General features: G+C 34.5%; 2 protein-coding genes across 2 annotated transcripts; both read left to right on the top strand.

Annotated features, from left to right (window-relative positions):
* Positions 1–330: 330 nt before the first annotated feature.
* LOC107060573 (uncharacterized) lies at positions 331–882 on the top strand. Its single transcript, XM_015308590.1, has one exon. It carries the CDS (start codon positions 331–333, stop codon positions 880–882), a length of 552 nt encoding a protein of 183 aa, XP_015164076.1.
* A 10555-nt stretch (positions 883–11437) lies between these two features.
* On the top strand, positions 11438–16508 carry LOC102591779 (pheophytinase, chloroplastic). The gene is made up of 7 exons (XM_006346899.2): positions 11438–11790; positions 11886–11987; positions 12073–12211; positions 12847–13017; positions 14146–14386; positions 15143–15234; positions 15996–16508. The coding sequence occupies exons 1-7, from the start codon at positions 11703–11705 to the stop codon at positions 16279–16281; spliced, it is 1119 nt and encodes a 372-aa protein (XP_006346961.1). The 5' UTR covers positions 11438–11702; the 3' UTR covers positions 16282–16508.
* Positions 16509–16929: the final 421 nt, after the last annotated feature.

Genomic DNA, 16929 nt, shown 5'->3' on the forward strand with positions numbered 1-16929 from the left:
GATATTGACTTCATGGGTCCATTCCCACCATCTAGTGGAAACTAATACATTCTTGTGGCTGTGGATTATGTTAGTAAATGGGTTGAGGCGGTCGCTCTTCCTTCCAATGATTCAAGGGTGGTGATAAAGTTCATAAAGAAGCACATCTTCACTCGCTTTGGCACTCCAAGGGTAATTATAAGTGATGGAGGTAAGAATTTCATTAACCATCTTGTTAAGAATCTTCTTGCTAAGTATGGTATTCGTCATAATGTTGCTACAGCTTATCATCCTTAAACAAGTGGCCTAGTGGAGGGTTCAAATAGAGAGGTGAAGCAAATTTTGCAGAAAATGGTGAATGCGCAAAGGAAAGATTGGTATGAGAATTTAGATGATGCGTTGTGGGCATATAGGACTGCATATAAGACACCAATATGGACTTCTCCCTATCACATAGTATTTGGGAAATCATGTCACCTTCCGGCGGAATTAGAACATCAAGCATATTGGGCAATCAAGAAGCTGAATTTAGACCTCGAGCTAACCGGTAAAAAGAGAGTGAATCAGCTGCATGAACTTGAGGAGTTTAGGTTCCACACGTATGAGAATGCCAAGCTATACAAAGAAAAGACAAAGAGGTGGCATGACAAACATATAGTAGCTTGCACCTTCAAGCCGGGAGATAAGGTACTACTATTTAACTCTAGACTAAGGTTATTCCCCAGAAAACTAAGGTCGAAGTGGAGTGGTCCTTTAGAAGTGGTCAGAATGACACAACATGGGGTTGTTGAACTTAAAGGTAAGACTGGCCTTACATTCTTGGTAAATGGGCAAAGGGTGAAACACTATTTCGGTGAGGATTCGGATCGTGATCGGGAAGCTCTTGAGCTAAATCATGAATGATCCAAGCTGCGTCATGCCGCGACGTTAAATCAAGCGTTACATAGGAGGCAACCCATGAACAATATGTAATAGATAGGTAGTTCGTGTTTGAAATTTTGATTTTTAGCATAGTTTAAATTCGTAGAATCCAGGAAGTTCTTTTAGTTCTTAGTGTTAGTTAAATAGGATTTTTCATTATTTGTAACTTAGCTTGTAATAGTGACAAACGAAAAAAAAAAATTAAAAAAATTAAGCCAAGCTCACTGGTTGGCGCGCCGCGCCTGGTCTCGTACATCAGAGGAGACTCTCAGGTGTGCTGAGGGGCGTGCCGCGCCAGGCCTCGCACGTCAGAGCGCCATCTCAGGCGCGCTAAGCGGTGCATCGCCCCTCCCATCGCTAGTTTTTTTTAATTTTTCGGGTTTTGACCCAGAGTTAACCCAACACAACCCTTAAAACCCCCAAATCCCAAATTCATCCCCTATTCTTTATTTCTCCCAACCGACCCAAACCCCTAAAAACCTGCAAACTCTTTCTTCTTCATCTTCTTCCACTTCCCACTACCTCCATTAATCCCCACTCCTCTTCTCCCACATTCTTTAACTTCCACCACTACACCTTTTCCTTTCCCCAAACCATCCTTCATCTTTAAAAACCTCCCCACCCATAACTCCAACACTCCTTTTCTCCAAACTCTCTATCTCTCACTCTACAAAAAAAATTTTATCTTGCCCCCACCACTACCCACTGCCAGTCGACCCCCTCCCCCCCAATTTTTTCTAATTTTTTTCTTTTCTCCATTTTTCTTTTCATCACAGGTGGTGATGGCTCCAAAAGCAAAAAATGTGGCGGGTTCCAAGCGGAGTAGAAAATGAGAAGCTTTCGGGTCCTTTAGTGGCCGGGAACCAGTGCAAAAAGTTGGTATAAAGGCTGTGGAACGGTATGGTTGGGAATGGTTTGAATGCCAAAGAGAGGTGAAGTATATGGGCTACGAATTTGGGAATGAGGTACGGTTATAGTCACAATTTCCTGATATATATCGAACTGTTAATGAGTTGGGTTTGAGGTTTATCTTTGAAAATCTGGGGGATTGCAATTTGACATTAGTGAGAGAATTTTATGCTAATTGGCTAACTGAAACAAAATATAAAACTGTGCATGTTAGGGGGAAAGATGTCAAGTTTTCTGCTCGAATTCTGAATGAGTTTTTAGGAACCCCGAATTGTGATCCTGATGTGTTTAATGACTTGAAGGATAAACCTCCTAATAGGGATATCCGACATACCTTGCGTGGGGTTGATTCGAATGCTAGGTGGGAGCGAAGTAAGGATACTGGGAGGCATAATACCCTCCATTTTGCTAACTTTAATCAGGTTGCTCGGGTGTGGCTGAAGATAGTGTGTAGTGTGTTGCTGCCTGCCAAACATTTGATTGAGGTGACAAGGGATAGGGTGGTGTTGGTCTATATGCTGATGAAGGGTATGCCTATTAATGTTGGGGCAATCCTGAGGCAAATTATGATGAAATTTAGGAACAATTTGAGGTGGAGATTTTGTTACAGGGGGTTGATCACCCGTTTTCTGAGGGTTGAGGGTATTGAAGAAGAAACAGTAGACATGACTGTTGCTTATCACCCGGATCTGATGGGCAAGTTAGTTGATGTGACTCGCACTAAAGCACTAGACATGTCCCATGGACATGCCTTGTCTGCCCAAGAGAGGCAAGCCCTTGATGATAGTGTCATGGCGAGAATGTTTGGGATGACTAAATTATAGTTGCGGATAGGTGGCCGTTCGGTTACTGACAAGGAGATGGAGACCTTGGCGGATCGATATCCGTTGATCGAGAGTGCAACCTTTTTGTGTAAGTCTGGTCCCGCTTTTATGGAGCCTTTAGATGATGACAAGGCTACTGCTGATGAGGCGATGGACGATGAGGAGGAGGATGCTGATGTAGCTGATGAGGCGAATGCCTTAATGGTGTTCGGCGGTGATAATGATGAGGCCTAAAGGCCCGAATGAGTATTTCTAACTCTATACTTTGCTTTAATTGTGCACTGAGGACAGTGCTTATTTTTAAAGTGTAGGGGTGAGGTAATATGTCTCTATTGTATATAGCTATTTATTACTTTATCGAGTCTAGTGTTAGTTTTTGGTTAATTTTTTAAAAAAAAATTCTTTTGGGTTCCTCAGAGTTTGTTTTCGGTACTTTTACTGAGGATTGTCCCTTTGAACCGAATATGATTAGTTTATTGCTTTATTGAGTCTTAGAGTCGTCTTAGGAGTGACAGTTCCCAATGATGGATGGATGACAACCGTCTTAAGGGAAAATTAGTCACATAGAAGAGTAGGATTGAGAAACCAACCTTGGTCTTTTGAAGCTATGTCCAAATAAGTTAGCCAAACGTCATGAGTAGTCATATTGAAAAAAAATGCAATAGTTTGTTGGCATTGTAACTAGCATGTGTTCTTAAGTTTTGACTCAAAATAATATGAAAATGGGCTTAATTGTGTAGTAATGCCGTAATGCAAATTGTATGAGCATGTTAGTTGATATATCCTTATATGTGTCATGATTAGAGGTGCGCATCGGTCGGTTCGGTTCGGTTTTAGGTGTTAATTGGTTCGGTTTATCGGTTTCGGTTTGTAAATTACATCAAACCGATAACCAAACCAATAACATATTTCTTATCGGTTTTGGTTAATCGGTTTATGGTACTTAACGGTTCGGTTTTCGGTTTTAACCAATAGAAAATACTCATATATATTATATACACGATAAGAAAATTTTCAAATAAACCATATGATCTTTCCAGCATTTGGCATGAAAGTAATAATCATAAAAGTAACAATCATTTTTCTTGCAAGTTTTAGACACTAGACACATTCAAAGGAAAAAGTGTGAAAGTTAACAATCGTTTAACCATTAACAATAAGACTAGTAAATTTAGTATAGTCTTATTGGGTTATCGGTTTAACCATTAACAAAAATTATAAAATCGGAAATCGAACCAATAACCCAATAAAAAAATTTGCAAAACCGTTTAAAAATCGTTAGCCCAATAACCCAATATCAATAAACCAATAGTGTTTTTTTCGGTTCGGTTTATTGGTTAAATCGATTTTTGCACACCACTAGTCATGATGCCATGTGTGGTGAGAATTGATTGGTTCTTTCTTAACTTGATATCTAGAACTTGCCTTGTGTGTTGAATCAGTAGCTTGTATGACTTAGGGGATGTGATTGTGGCGTTTCTTTGAAATACCAATTCTTAACTCTAATTGTATGCCTACCATTGAATTTATCCTTAGTGATCCCCATTGAGCCTTTAGCCTTGTTGATTGATAAACCACATGATAAGCCGAAACCCGTTGGTTGGTACCAAGTCTTTTGATCCTATGAAAATCCTTAATGCACTATGTTAAGTAGAAGGGTTGGAAAATGTTGGTTGATATAGCTAAGGGTGAATTGCTACATTGTGTGGGAAAGAAAATTCTATTTTGGCCCTGGTCCTTAGTGACAATGTGCACCTTAACGGAAATTGAGGATGGCTAATTTAGAACTATGCTCGAAACATTGGCCCTAATCCTGTCAAGGATAATGTGTACCTTACTCGGATGTTAAAATCTGGAGTTTGAATGGCTAGTGCAAAGGCATGACAAAAAAATAAATATATATATATATGAAGAAAAAATAAAAATAAAGGGCAAATATGGAGCAACAAAGGGGGTATATAGTCATGAAGTGTGTACTAGGAGGAAAGAAAAGTTATGAAGGAGATTGTTGGCTAAGTAATAACATGTGCATTAGGGAGGTGTAGTCACTAAAATGATTCCCAAATATTCCCTCCCTTACCTTAAGCCGACATTACAACCAAATGAAAGTCCTATTGATTCCTTGAGAAATATAATGCGAAAGTAAGAATACACTATGGGCAAGCTTATGGTATATTGAGGAAAGTAAGAATTTCTTTTGTGAGAGTGAGTTGTTTGTTTAAAAAATAGGCCTTGTTGATTGTGAAATTGCTTGAGTGAAAGGCTTTACTAAACATAAACAAGTGAGGGAATTCATGGCATGTGTAGGATTATCTAATTGATGTGTGGTATGAGTTTGCATTAGCCCAGAAAAATAATAAAAGAGTCATTCTTTGAGCATGTGTTGTACTTGGTGTAAATGTTGTGAATTGTTGCATCCAATGTGAACTACAAGATCATGATTAAAAATGTTTGGTTAATTTTAAGGTGGGTTGATAAGTCTAAGGGTTGTGAAAAAGGGTTTTGTTTGAGGACAAACAAAATTCTAAGTGTGGGGTGGTGATCTTAGGCATATTTATATGCCTAAGTTGTCAATATTTGCCCATGAATCTATTAGATTGAAGAATGATTTCTAGTCATTAGCTTAATTTTTGGTGTAACTTATGATGATTGTGCACTCACACACATGATTAGATGTTTCAGGAACTCTCGATGAAATTGGAGTTGGAGCAAAGAAATAAGGAGAAAAAATGAGCAAGAAAACGACTAAGGCAAAAATTAGCAGTGTTGGGCGCGCTGAGAGGCGCGCCGCGCCAAAGGATGCCGGACTGGGGCATATTTGGGGCGCGATGCTAGGCGCGACGCGCCAACTCTTGAAGTTCTGAAGCGATGCTAGGTGCGGCGCATCACCCTGATGCTGACTTTTCCAAGTTTTAAACATTAAATAGGATTCCTAATTTGAGTAGGATTTGTTCCCAACTTTTCCTACTATTATAAATAGATCCTTAGGGCTCCATAATGTGTGTGGACGTTTTGATTTAGTGTGCAAGAGCAAGAATTCAAGTTTGTAATAGGTTTTAATCCTTCAACTCTTCTATTTTCCAGAAATTGCATGAACTATTGTATTTTCTTGTTTTCTAATAGCATGAGTAGCTAAACGCCCTAGTTAGATAGACCAGAGAATATCGGTTTACCCATTAAATTGAGGTGATTAGTGTTCAGGAGTGACGCCCAGACGAACACCTTGCTTGGTTCTAAAATAGGATGAAATATAAATGCTCGCTAGTTAGTCTATTTATCCCCGCTCAACGATGTAGTTAGATAGCTAACTGGGGTAGGCGACGAGATGTGTATAACCCGAATCATATCATCAACCCTATAAACCAGTAACTTGACAACTGAAGTTAGTTCTAAGTCAATAATATGATACATGATATTCAATATATGCTGCATCCCTGAAATTGCTTTTAACTTGCTTGAAACATTATATCAAAATCGTTCACAATTAGTTACTTTCATGTAGTGCATAACTATTAGTAGATAAACAATAAATCATCAACTCTTGAAAAGGTTACTTTTTACTTTTAGTTGTAGAATTAAGTGAATATAAGTTGATCATAAGTCCCTTGGGAACGATAACTCGTTTCTTAAAGAATCTATATTACTTGCGCGACCACGTACACTTGCGTGTATATTGGGGAGCAACACACCATGAGACGTGAAATATTCATACTTGGGATAAGCATTGACGAACGACATTCATTGACTACCAAGTCGGACACTCCCATCACAAATTTATTCATCTTAGCCCTTGAATCCGCCACTATGGTTGGAGCATATTTGGATAGTTGGGTGAACTTAAGGACATACTCTTTAACACTCATACCCCCTTGTCGAAGGTTTATGAACTCTTGCATCTTTAGTTCCCTCAACTCTAGGAGAAAGAATCTATCAAGAAACTCCGTTTGATATTAGTTAATTATAGATTTGAGAAGCATTTATAAAAAGTGCTAAAATATATTTGTCAATAGTAATTGTCACTTCTAAATACCATTTTTGATGTAATGTGAAGGTGTGATAAAATTGAACACCCAGATCCATTATTAAGTTAATTGAAAATTATGTTAGGCTTAATAGTTTAGTTTATAAGATGTACTTTCTCAATGCTCACATGTACCTTCCAAAAATAATACTAATGTAAAATCGATTCCTATTTTAATATGACTGAGAATTCAAGCACGATCTACTAGAAATTACTATTCCCAAGTTGTTATTCTTTAAAAAAGGATTGAGACTTTAAATTTTAAATACAGGTTCGTCAGGATCAAATAATTTTAATCAAAATTTTATCTGTTAATTAAGAACTCTACCTAATATATATATAAAAAAAAATTTATTCAAACCTCATAAAGTACCTAGTTTTAGCTCAATTGCAGGAATCACTGAAGATTCGAGGATTGAGATGAACTGTTGAAGAACAGCTCAAGAATAATTGGAAGAGAAGAGAAGAATTAGAGAAGAAAACAATGATCTGTATATTGATGATCTGAAGTATACATATGAGAGTGTTTATATACAATTGTAGTGTAGTGACTTATTCAGCCTAATTCTCAACTAACTTCCTGATCGACTAACCAACTCTATGAGCAGTAATTCAAAGGAACAGTAATGAACAATAATTGTGTAATTAACTAACTAATTGTCAGTTATAACTACTGACATGGCCAATACTAAGCCTAATTAGCTGATTAGTGTAACACCTAGTCTAGAAATCGAAACTAATAAACTCAAATTTTTTATATTTATCTAATCTAAATACACTTCCATTGTTTTGTTGGAGGTGAGATAGAAATCGAAACTAATTATTTGATTATTTTGAAAGACTTGAAATTAAAAAAAAGAAGTCAAGAAATAAGAATTAAAAAAATATTATAGTCAATGCTAGAGAGTCTATAAATTGTGCACATCGAAGAGAAATCAAATTTACAAAAAAATAATATTCATAACACATTGTGTACTATATTCTTCTTAATATGTCATTGATTAAGTTTAGTTTTGCTCTCACTGTTCTTCTCATGGCAACCACAAGTTAGTATCCATCGATCTCTCTATTTCGACATTATAATCATGAATTATATTTTTGTGTTCAAGCATATATTTCGTATTCATTAACAACAATGATACATAGACTCAGATTTTCATTAAGAAAGTTCAACATAACTTATATCAATGTGTCTTTTCATATTTAATCATCCAAGGATTGATATTGATTCTGATAATTTTTGTTGTATTTTTGTAGTGGATACAACGTGGTTCTCATAAAAAACACAAGTATTTGCAGCACGAGATGTTAATAGTATTTTTTCTCTACTCGAGAGAAGATTACTCCCACAACTTAATACTTGTGAGCGTCCTTGTGAAACTAACAATGATTTGCAGTGATTGTTGGATTTGTTGCAGATGTCTTCCTATGGTGGATGAGAGTACCTACCCTATTTATACGTGTTTCGTTTAACTATATATGAGTAAATGAGACGTTAATATCCGATCAATAGTTGAACGATCATCTGAGATATTATCTCCCTAATGAGCTACTTATCATTGTTATGCATTTGTCCTTTTGTAGGATTTATTTTTAATGTTGTTACTTGTTTCATTAATAATAAAAACAAATTCAAATGTATGACTTTATATTTGAAAAATATAATGAATTCTACTATCGTGGTTTGTTGTGTTAGCTTTAATTTTTTCGTATCTCGTATTTGAATATAAGCAATGAGAATATTATATGTTATGTTTATTTACAATTTATTAATTCATCATGCTTTTTATATATTTAAGCTATGCTATTGTGGACAAGAAATATGAACAATAATATCCACGACTTTATTAGGGTTTGTTTGGCGATGAGATGAAATCATGATATGGAATTATGAGATGAAGTTGAAGTTTTGTTTGGACATGCAATTTGGACATTTTCTATTGTATGTTTTCTCATAAACATAAAAACTCCATAAGTTGTAAAACTATTAAAATTGCCCCAATTCTTTATACAATCATACCAAATAAATAAAAAAATTATAAAATCACATAAATTACAAAGTCATTCTTAAGAAATACAACATTTATTGATCAAACTTTAATTCAATAAAAAATATAATTGAACATTAGTTGTAGTGTACTAGTCTTTAATATAATCTTTCACATAGTACAAACAACCTTCTCATGTTAAACTTGCATTTCTTGATCATATGACCGAGAAGACGAACCAACACTGTCAATTTTAGTCATTTGTTGATCAATTTGATTGGTAAATAGATTTGATAAAAAATAATAAAATTGGTGAATATAAATGGTAAAGTAGAAATTGATTTGAAGTAATAATAAATTTTATAATTGTGAGAACAATCATTATATGAGATATAAATGATTTAAAAAGTAGTGATATGAATTATAAATATTTTATTTACATATAAAATATTAGTAGATATAAATGTAGGGTTGCTTTTATAAAATATATACTTGTGGGTTAATTGTTGTATTTCAAAGATCTAAAATCGTGATTTTTGGAAAATTTGGAATTTCATCTCATGATATGAAATCGTGAGATGAAATCAACGTGAAATCGCATGTTCAAACGCTAATTTCATCTCATAATTTCATATTGCGATATGAAATAGCATGTCTAAACACCTTGACAATTTGCTATATAAGTTAGTGGAAAGAAAAGGTTAAAGAGAGCAAATGGGGAAAAAAAAAATTAAAACATGTTATAAGCTATTTCAATTACATATTAAATTCTTTAACAATGTTGATGATAGTGCGGAGTCAAAAGGGTAAAAAAAAATTCCGTCAAAAAATATAAACGGTATATCAAAAAAGAATTCAACCAAAATGGTAAAATCAGTCTTGAGGGAGCGATATCTTTAGTACAAAATTGACTTCGTTTACGCCGTTAAAAAAAAAAATCGCTGCTCCAATAGCGATATCGTCAAAAAAATATTTATTTTTTAAAAATTAAAATCGCTGCTTCAATAGCGATTTTCTTAAATTTTTTATTTTTTAAAATATGATTTTCCTCAAACTTTTTAATTTTTTTTTTTATCAGTAGTACTTGAACAATAGGCAGTTGATACATGCAATTTTTTTTGAACAATAGGCCAAAGCAAAGATAATTAAAAAAAAATTAAAAATCGCTGCATGAGCAGCGATTTCATTTTACTTTTTTTTAAAAATCTTAAGAAAAATCGCTGCTTTTTTTTTTGAATTTAAAAAATAAATATTTTTTTTGATAAAATCGTTGTTGTGGCAACAATTTTAATTTCTTTTAACGGCGTAAATGGAGTCAATTTTGTACTAAAGATATCGCTCCCTCGGGAGCAATTTTACCCTTTTGGTTTAATTTTTTTTGATATACCGTTTATATTTTTTGAAGGAAAAAAGTTACCCTTTTGACTCCGAACTCTAAAAATGTGTCCTCTCTAACAATTTAAACTTTTAGATGAGATGATTACGCACTTCATTATGGTATCAAAGCAAGATATCTTACCCAATGTTGGACCCCCAAAATTAAAAATTACCCATGCACCCGATACTAAGCATTTGACGTAAGGTGGAGTGTTAAAAAATGACAAAAGTCTTACATTGGTGGTTAATGAGATGATGAGTGGACTCCGCTTGGACAATACTCTTATTCTTGAATTAGCTTTTGGGATGTGGATTAGATTCAAGACTTAATTTAACAAGATATTAACATCTTAATCTAACGTGTCACAAATCTTGAAACTTATATTCGTTGAATATAACATATGTCTAGTATCTCTCCTAGAGGGTGATCCAGGATCTAGAGTCTCTGAGCGCCAAGTAGACTCATCGACTAAATCAACTTTACATTTGGTTCGAACTATTCGATCTATTTGTGGGTGGCGTGGCACCCCCACCAACCTGAATAGATCCGCTCCTGATCTCTCCTATTTCTTCCAAATCTCATTTACTCTATCTTTTGCAAAAAATATAAATCATCTAAAATAGGGCCATTCTTCCGAATAACCCATATTTGATTGACAAGAGATAATATCATAGATGGTCACTAAATTATGAACTATTCTCTCAGAATGTTACTCAACTTTGGTTTTTTCTTCAAAAGTCATTCAACTATGAGTTTTTCTCTCAAAAAATCACTCAATTTTGATTTTATGCAAAAATTACTCAACTATGAAAATTTTACTTACAAATTCATTTTATCTATTTAGTTGATTTTTTCATTAAAATTTGTTAATATGCAATTTTTATTCAAAACCAAATTTTAAGAAGTAAAAATGTATCTATTTAAATTGTTTTAATCACCCAACCCACTAAAAAATATCTATTTAAATTATTTGGCCTTATATTTGTGTAGTGATTAATCAGCAGCACTTTGTAGTTTTTAAATTTAGATATGTATTAATTGTCCCAAGACCGACGTGATACAGATTCTTAACCAAAAAAAAACATATTACAATAACTAGAATTACTTTGACATGATAGAAAACTCAACGGAAAGAGGGATTTAATTTCTTAAAATGGTTTAATTACATATATTTTTATTTCTTAAAATTTTAATTTTAAATAAAAATTGCATATCAATAAATTTTAATGAAAAAATTAAGCAAATAGATAAAATGACTTTGTAAGTAAAATTTTGATAGTTGAGTTATCTTCCAAACGAAAAATTCATAATTGAATAGCTTTTGGGTTAAAAATCAAAATTGAATGACGACGAAAAAATCCATACTTAGTAATATATTATCTCTGAAGGGCAAATATAGCTCAAGAGTTGAGCTGGACCTGAATCCCGACTATAATCCAATTTTTGCTTCGGCAAAAAGCTTATAAATTTGAGAAAAAAAACAATAAAATCTGAACACAAAAGCTTAAAGAAGTGTTTCTCTGTTGAAGTACTTGGCCATTATACTACCACCAGCTCAAAATGAATAGCAGCCACATACCAACACACAAAAAAAAATCAGTATTGCCCCTTGATTGAACCTTTAAATTCTACCTTGTGACCTAGTATAGCTTTTCGAGGATTTATAGGTTGTAATTTAATCAATGTCAACTTCTTGTGCCACTGTTGGAACTGAATGGTTGAATCCTGTAGGTACCAGATTAGCTTTGCCTGGAAGAAATAATCATTTCAGTAAGTTTCCAATTTAACCCATCAATTTTGAATCTTGATTTGAAAAATGCCAACTTTTCTTGATAAAAGAAATGTTTTTTTTCTTTTGGGTGAAGGGGGGAAATGCGATTTGAGTAGAAGGGGTTTTACTTTTAATGGTATAGTTGCTGCTGGAGCTTCAGTTATGACCACTTCTGTAGTTGCTGAACCCTCTAAAGGTTAAGTCCGTTACCTGTTGTAACTTGGGAATTTTCTTTATATTTGTGTAAGTGTGAGTTACTTGACAAGGGATTGATGATATAGGTTTGGAAAGATTGCCATTTAAGCCAGAGGGGTATAACTATTGGACGTGGCGCGGCCACAAAATTCATTATGTAGTGGAAGGAGAAGGATTTCCAGTTGTTCTAATTCATGGATTTGGTGCTTCTGCCTTTCACTGGAGGTAATAACTATCCCATGTGTGTGCATGACCTTTTTCCATGAGATTTAGTGGTGATAGATTGAGATCAATTATAAATTAGTTGTGCATAAAATTGTAATGCTGCTGCTAAAATTAAGAACTTTACTTTGGAGGACTGTATAGCTGTAGGATCAAACTACTGGTGCATTCTTTTTTTTTTTTTTATGACAAGGTAAACCCGCAGCCGCTATCCTTTGGGTGCGCACAGGGTAAAATTCCCCGCTCCTATGTAATAGCTCGCAAACCACATAGGAGAGGTAACCCGCACTAGGCAAGCCAGGTGCGATGAGCTCGACCCAGAAGGAAAACCCCTTGCTTTCGCTGGCAAGGGGTTTTGAACTTGAGACCTCCAACATGAAAGTCCCAAGCCCAAAACATTGTTGAAAAATTATTGTCATTTCTGCTTGAACGGGATTTTGCAAGTATTACAGATATTAATTTCAGTTATGGTCTTATGGAAGTACTTGTATTCTTTATATGTTGCTCATATTTCTTTAGTTATATTGATTAGTGCTTTGAAGACACATGCTACTGTTGTGATTCTTTTGGGACTTGAATCTTTCTTCACATAGTACTATTTCTTTTAAGCTTCTGAGCTGTCTTTCTTGCTTTCTTAGGTATAACATACCAGAACTGGCTAAAAAATACAAGGTTTATGCTCTGGATTTGATAGGATTTGGTTGGAGCGAGAAGGCACTAATAGACTATGATGCCTTCATTTGGAGAGATCAGGTTGTCGACTTCTTGAAGGAAATTGTGAAAGAACCAGCAGTTTTAGTGGGAAACAGGTTAGCTCGTGCATTTAACAACTTGTCATTTCAATGAATTTACTGGATGTTGGAAATCCTTGTTTTCCTTTTGACCATCTACTGTAATTCTTATGCATATTGTTCAATTTACTTAAGTTACCAGTTTCAAATCTTCTAATTTACTTTCTGGAAATAAAGGTTGTAAGTTAATTGAGGCGATCACCATTAATTGGTAGCTAGGAATAAGGATGGATTAACCATTGTCCCTAAGATTTCACATAGAGTGGCTTCAAAAGGTTTGGTAGCGATGGAAATTCTCTAATATCATTTAGAAATGTCTCAAGTCTTAATTTTATAATACAAGAAATGTCTCATTACACATTGGTGGATTCGTAGATTAAGAGAGCAGCTGTCTTTGTAAATTTCTATAAGATCATATCCTTAATCTTTAATCTAGTTACCTTTCGTGATTTGCTAAGCCCCACCTGCAACCTTACCTGCCCAAGGATACCAGTAGTTTTTACTACCATTTTTCCTCCTTGGTGACTTGAACCCCCTGCCGCATTGTTGGATGTGGAGGGTCTCTACAACTGGATCAACCCTTTCTTGCTCTGATGTCACTTCTTTTGTCCTGGCTGTTTTCACTCATTCACTTTTGGAGAATTTATGTCAGTCTGTTTGAGCTCCTTTGGAAAAAAGATAGAAATGCAGAATTTTCATTTACAGGCTGCTAGGAATGTCTAGAGAACAATATATTGACTTCCTGGAAAATTGCAGCATGTAGTGAATCTGAATTAATTAATTCTACATTTTTTACCAATTACTGCTACTTAAAAATTATGGTTTCTAAAGAATCACTTCGCACAATTATTCTAAATAAGTTAATTATTTATTTATGGACGTATTACATTCAGATGATATAACAGATTAGCATCACTTTGATTTGGAACTAGCGAAGATACCAAAGTTTGATTTATCTGGTAAAATAAGTAAAAATGATTGCAGTAACATTTTATTTGCATAAACAGTGCATCAGTTATAAGTTCTTGGACTTTGAAATTGTTAAGATTCATTTCCCTCTTTTCTAGCTTGTTGCTACAGTTTAGCATATACTTTGTAGTAATGAAATTGAATTTAAATGTGAATATGTTATGTATTATATAACAGTCTTGGAGGATTTACTGCTTTGATAGCAGCAGCGTCACTCACTGATGAAGTCAAGGGAGTTACACTGTTGAATAGCGCAGGACAATTTGGGGATGTCAGCAGTGCAGCTGAAGGAACTGAAGAAACAGCCTTACAGAAATTTATCCTAAAGCCACTAAAGGAAAGCTTTCAACGTGTAGTCCTTGGATTTGTTTTCTGGCAATCAAAGCAACCAGCTCGTATTGAATCTGTTCTGAAGAGCGTATGTTCCTTTTATAGCAAATCAAGTTTCTTTTCTTCCAATTTCTATATCACCAATATATGCATAACTGTTCTATCTTTTAGCTTTACAGACATGTGTAAATTCATGTAATGCATATCTTAGAATTGAACTGACAATCAGAAACAGTACTTTCTTGATGTCTTCTTAATATGGTACAATGTTTAGAAATGGATAAACAGGCAAAAGATCTCTTTCAATAATGTAGTTCATTCATCCTTGATATTTAGCACTGACGTTCTTGAGGTTCCAAGGTCCACGCTCGACTCTTATGGATTGATATCCCTTACCCAATTTCTTGATCTTTTTTCTCCTTTCAAGAGTCTAATGTTTATTCTTTTACTAAAATTTCTGTAGATTTGTTTCAAGGTGTTGACTTGCAAAAGTTGGAGATTGTGTTCTTTATTTTGTCGTTCTAAAACCCTTATGCTTTTTTCCAAAGGTTACACTTTTTTTTTCACATTCAAAGATGAATCTAATCACTGTCAAAGCTCACTTGTGGAATTTGTAAAGTTGATGGTTCCTTCTATCTGAGGCTATTCTCGACATTGTCTTCTTTTCATTTTTACTTAATGGCGGTCAAACTGTGGCAGAATGATGTCTTGAACATCATCTGTTTGTTAATGGCATGATGCGTCTGCTTATCTGCATCTAATTGCATTTTATTTGTTTACCCATTCATTATCTTCAGCCAATATTATCAAACAACTGACTTGCTTTATGTGTTTTCACTTGAAGGTTTACATAAATTCTTCAAACGTGGATGATTATCTCATCGATTCAATTACCAAACCTGCAGCTGACCCAAATGCAGGGGAGGTTTATTACCGGTATGAATGCAGCTGTCTACATTTTTGCTTCCATTTAATAGCTAAAATAATATTAGTTTATACGGTTTGGTAAAGAAACAGTATTATTAGAAATTCACCCAAATAATTTGGATTATTCTTAAGTAACCTTACGAAGAAAGATTTCCTTCATTCTTATCAAGTCCTTTTCTCTTATAGGTCTAGCATACTCCCTCAATTCCATTTTTTGTGATACTCTTCGCTTTTTAGTCTATTCCAAAAATATTGACGCCTTTCTATATGTAGAAACCATTTTTTAACTTCTCATTTTACTCTTATAGCCACAGATATGTCATGGCATGTTTCAAACCACAAGTCAAAAGTCTTTTCTCTCTTAAACTCCGTATCCCAGTCAACCACCTTATAGTGTTTCCTTCGGAACTTAAAACCGAAATAACCAGGACTTTATAAGAAAATGCATAATTGGTCATTGTTCAAATACAAGGAGAAGGGAGAAAACTTAATTCGACGGTTGTAGCCAGACAGTTCACCCTCCTTATCATTCCATTTCAGCCTTATAATAACGGGATAAAACTTAATAATTATATGAAACATAAGACATACTTCCAACATCAGATATTATGTAACACAATCACTGGTGTACCTCATCAGGACCAGGTTGCTCGGAAATAAGTTTATTTGCTTTACTTTTTTATTGAATAGATACCTTTGATTTTTTTGTTGAATTCCTGTTTTCTAGTTTAAGAAACTTATCCAATGCCCTCTTCTTTTGCAATCTACAGATTGATGACACGATTCATTTCAAACCAGAGAAAGTATACACTTAACAATGTGTTGAGACAACTTTCTTGCCCATTGTTGTTGCTGTGGGGTGACCTAGACCCCTGGGTTGGTCCTGCCAAAGCCAATCAGATTAAGGAGTTCTATCCAAACACAACCATTGTTAACCTGAAAGCAGGTCATTGTCCCCACGACGAAGTTCCAGAACTAGTGAATGAAGCTTTATTACATTGGTTGTCAGCCACGATAACACCAGCGTCTTCTCTTGAAACAGTATCAGAAACTTAGCTTCAGTGTTACCCCTTACATATGCAGTGATTCATGTTGTAAAATATACTGTATAATCCTCCAACATACAATCTGATTCATTTTTATAGGAGATTTTAGTGACATATGAGAGGTTGATTCGACCTGATAATGAAATCAGCTTGATCCAAAGAGTTCCACATCTTCTCTATATTGTATTTGTTTAATTGAATAGAAAGAAGAAAGTATGGAATTGCATTTGTATTTGATGCTGTTTTGCCTGTTCGTAGTTTAATTTGTTAAATGGAAGAGGTGAGAATACCAGGTTCTTGTTTCTGAAGGAGATAACATAGAAACAAAGTTGTACAAATCAAATTATCTCATCTACCAGAAGTACGCTAGGTGATTTCATTTCATCTGCATAAAATTGGGGGACAAAGTTGCTCGGTATTTATGCAGGAGAATGATAGTAAGTTTTGGTGAAGTAGTCTGTGTAGGTGGATCTGAACAACACCATTACAAAAAAAATTGCATATAGAAGATGTAGAACTCAGGTTATGGCTGATATGATCATCTATAAAGTTGAACTGATAAATAACTCAATTTTTCTATTGTAAAGCTTAAATTAGCAGTAAATTGTAATCATGAGATTCATATAGCAAATGAACACGTCTGGGTAGGCCTGATAAG

This window comes from Solanum tuberosum, unplaced genomic scaffold, assembly GCF_000226075.1.
Source record: "Solanum tuberosum cultivar DM 1-3 516 R44 unplaced genomic scaffold, SolTub_3.0 scf00085, whole genome shotgun sequence".
Taxonomy (NCBI): Eukaryota; Viridiplantae; Streptophyta; class Magnoliopsida; order Solanales; family Solanaceae; genus Solanum; species Solanum tuberosum.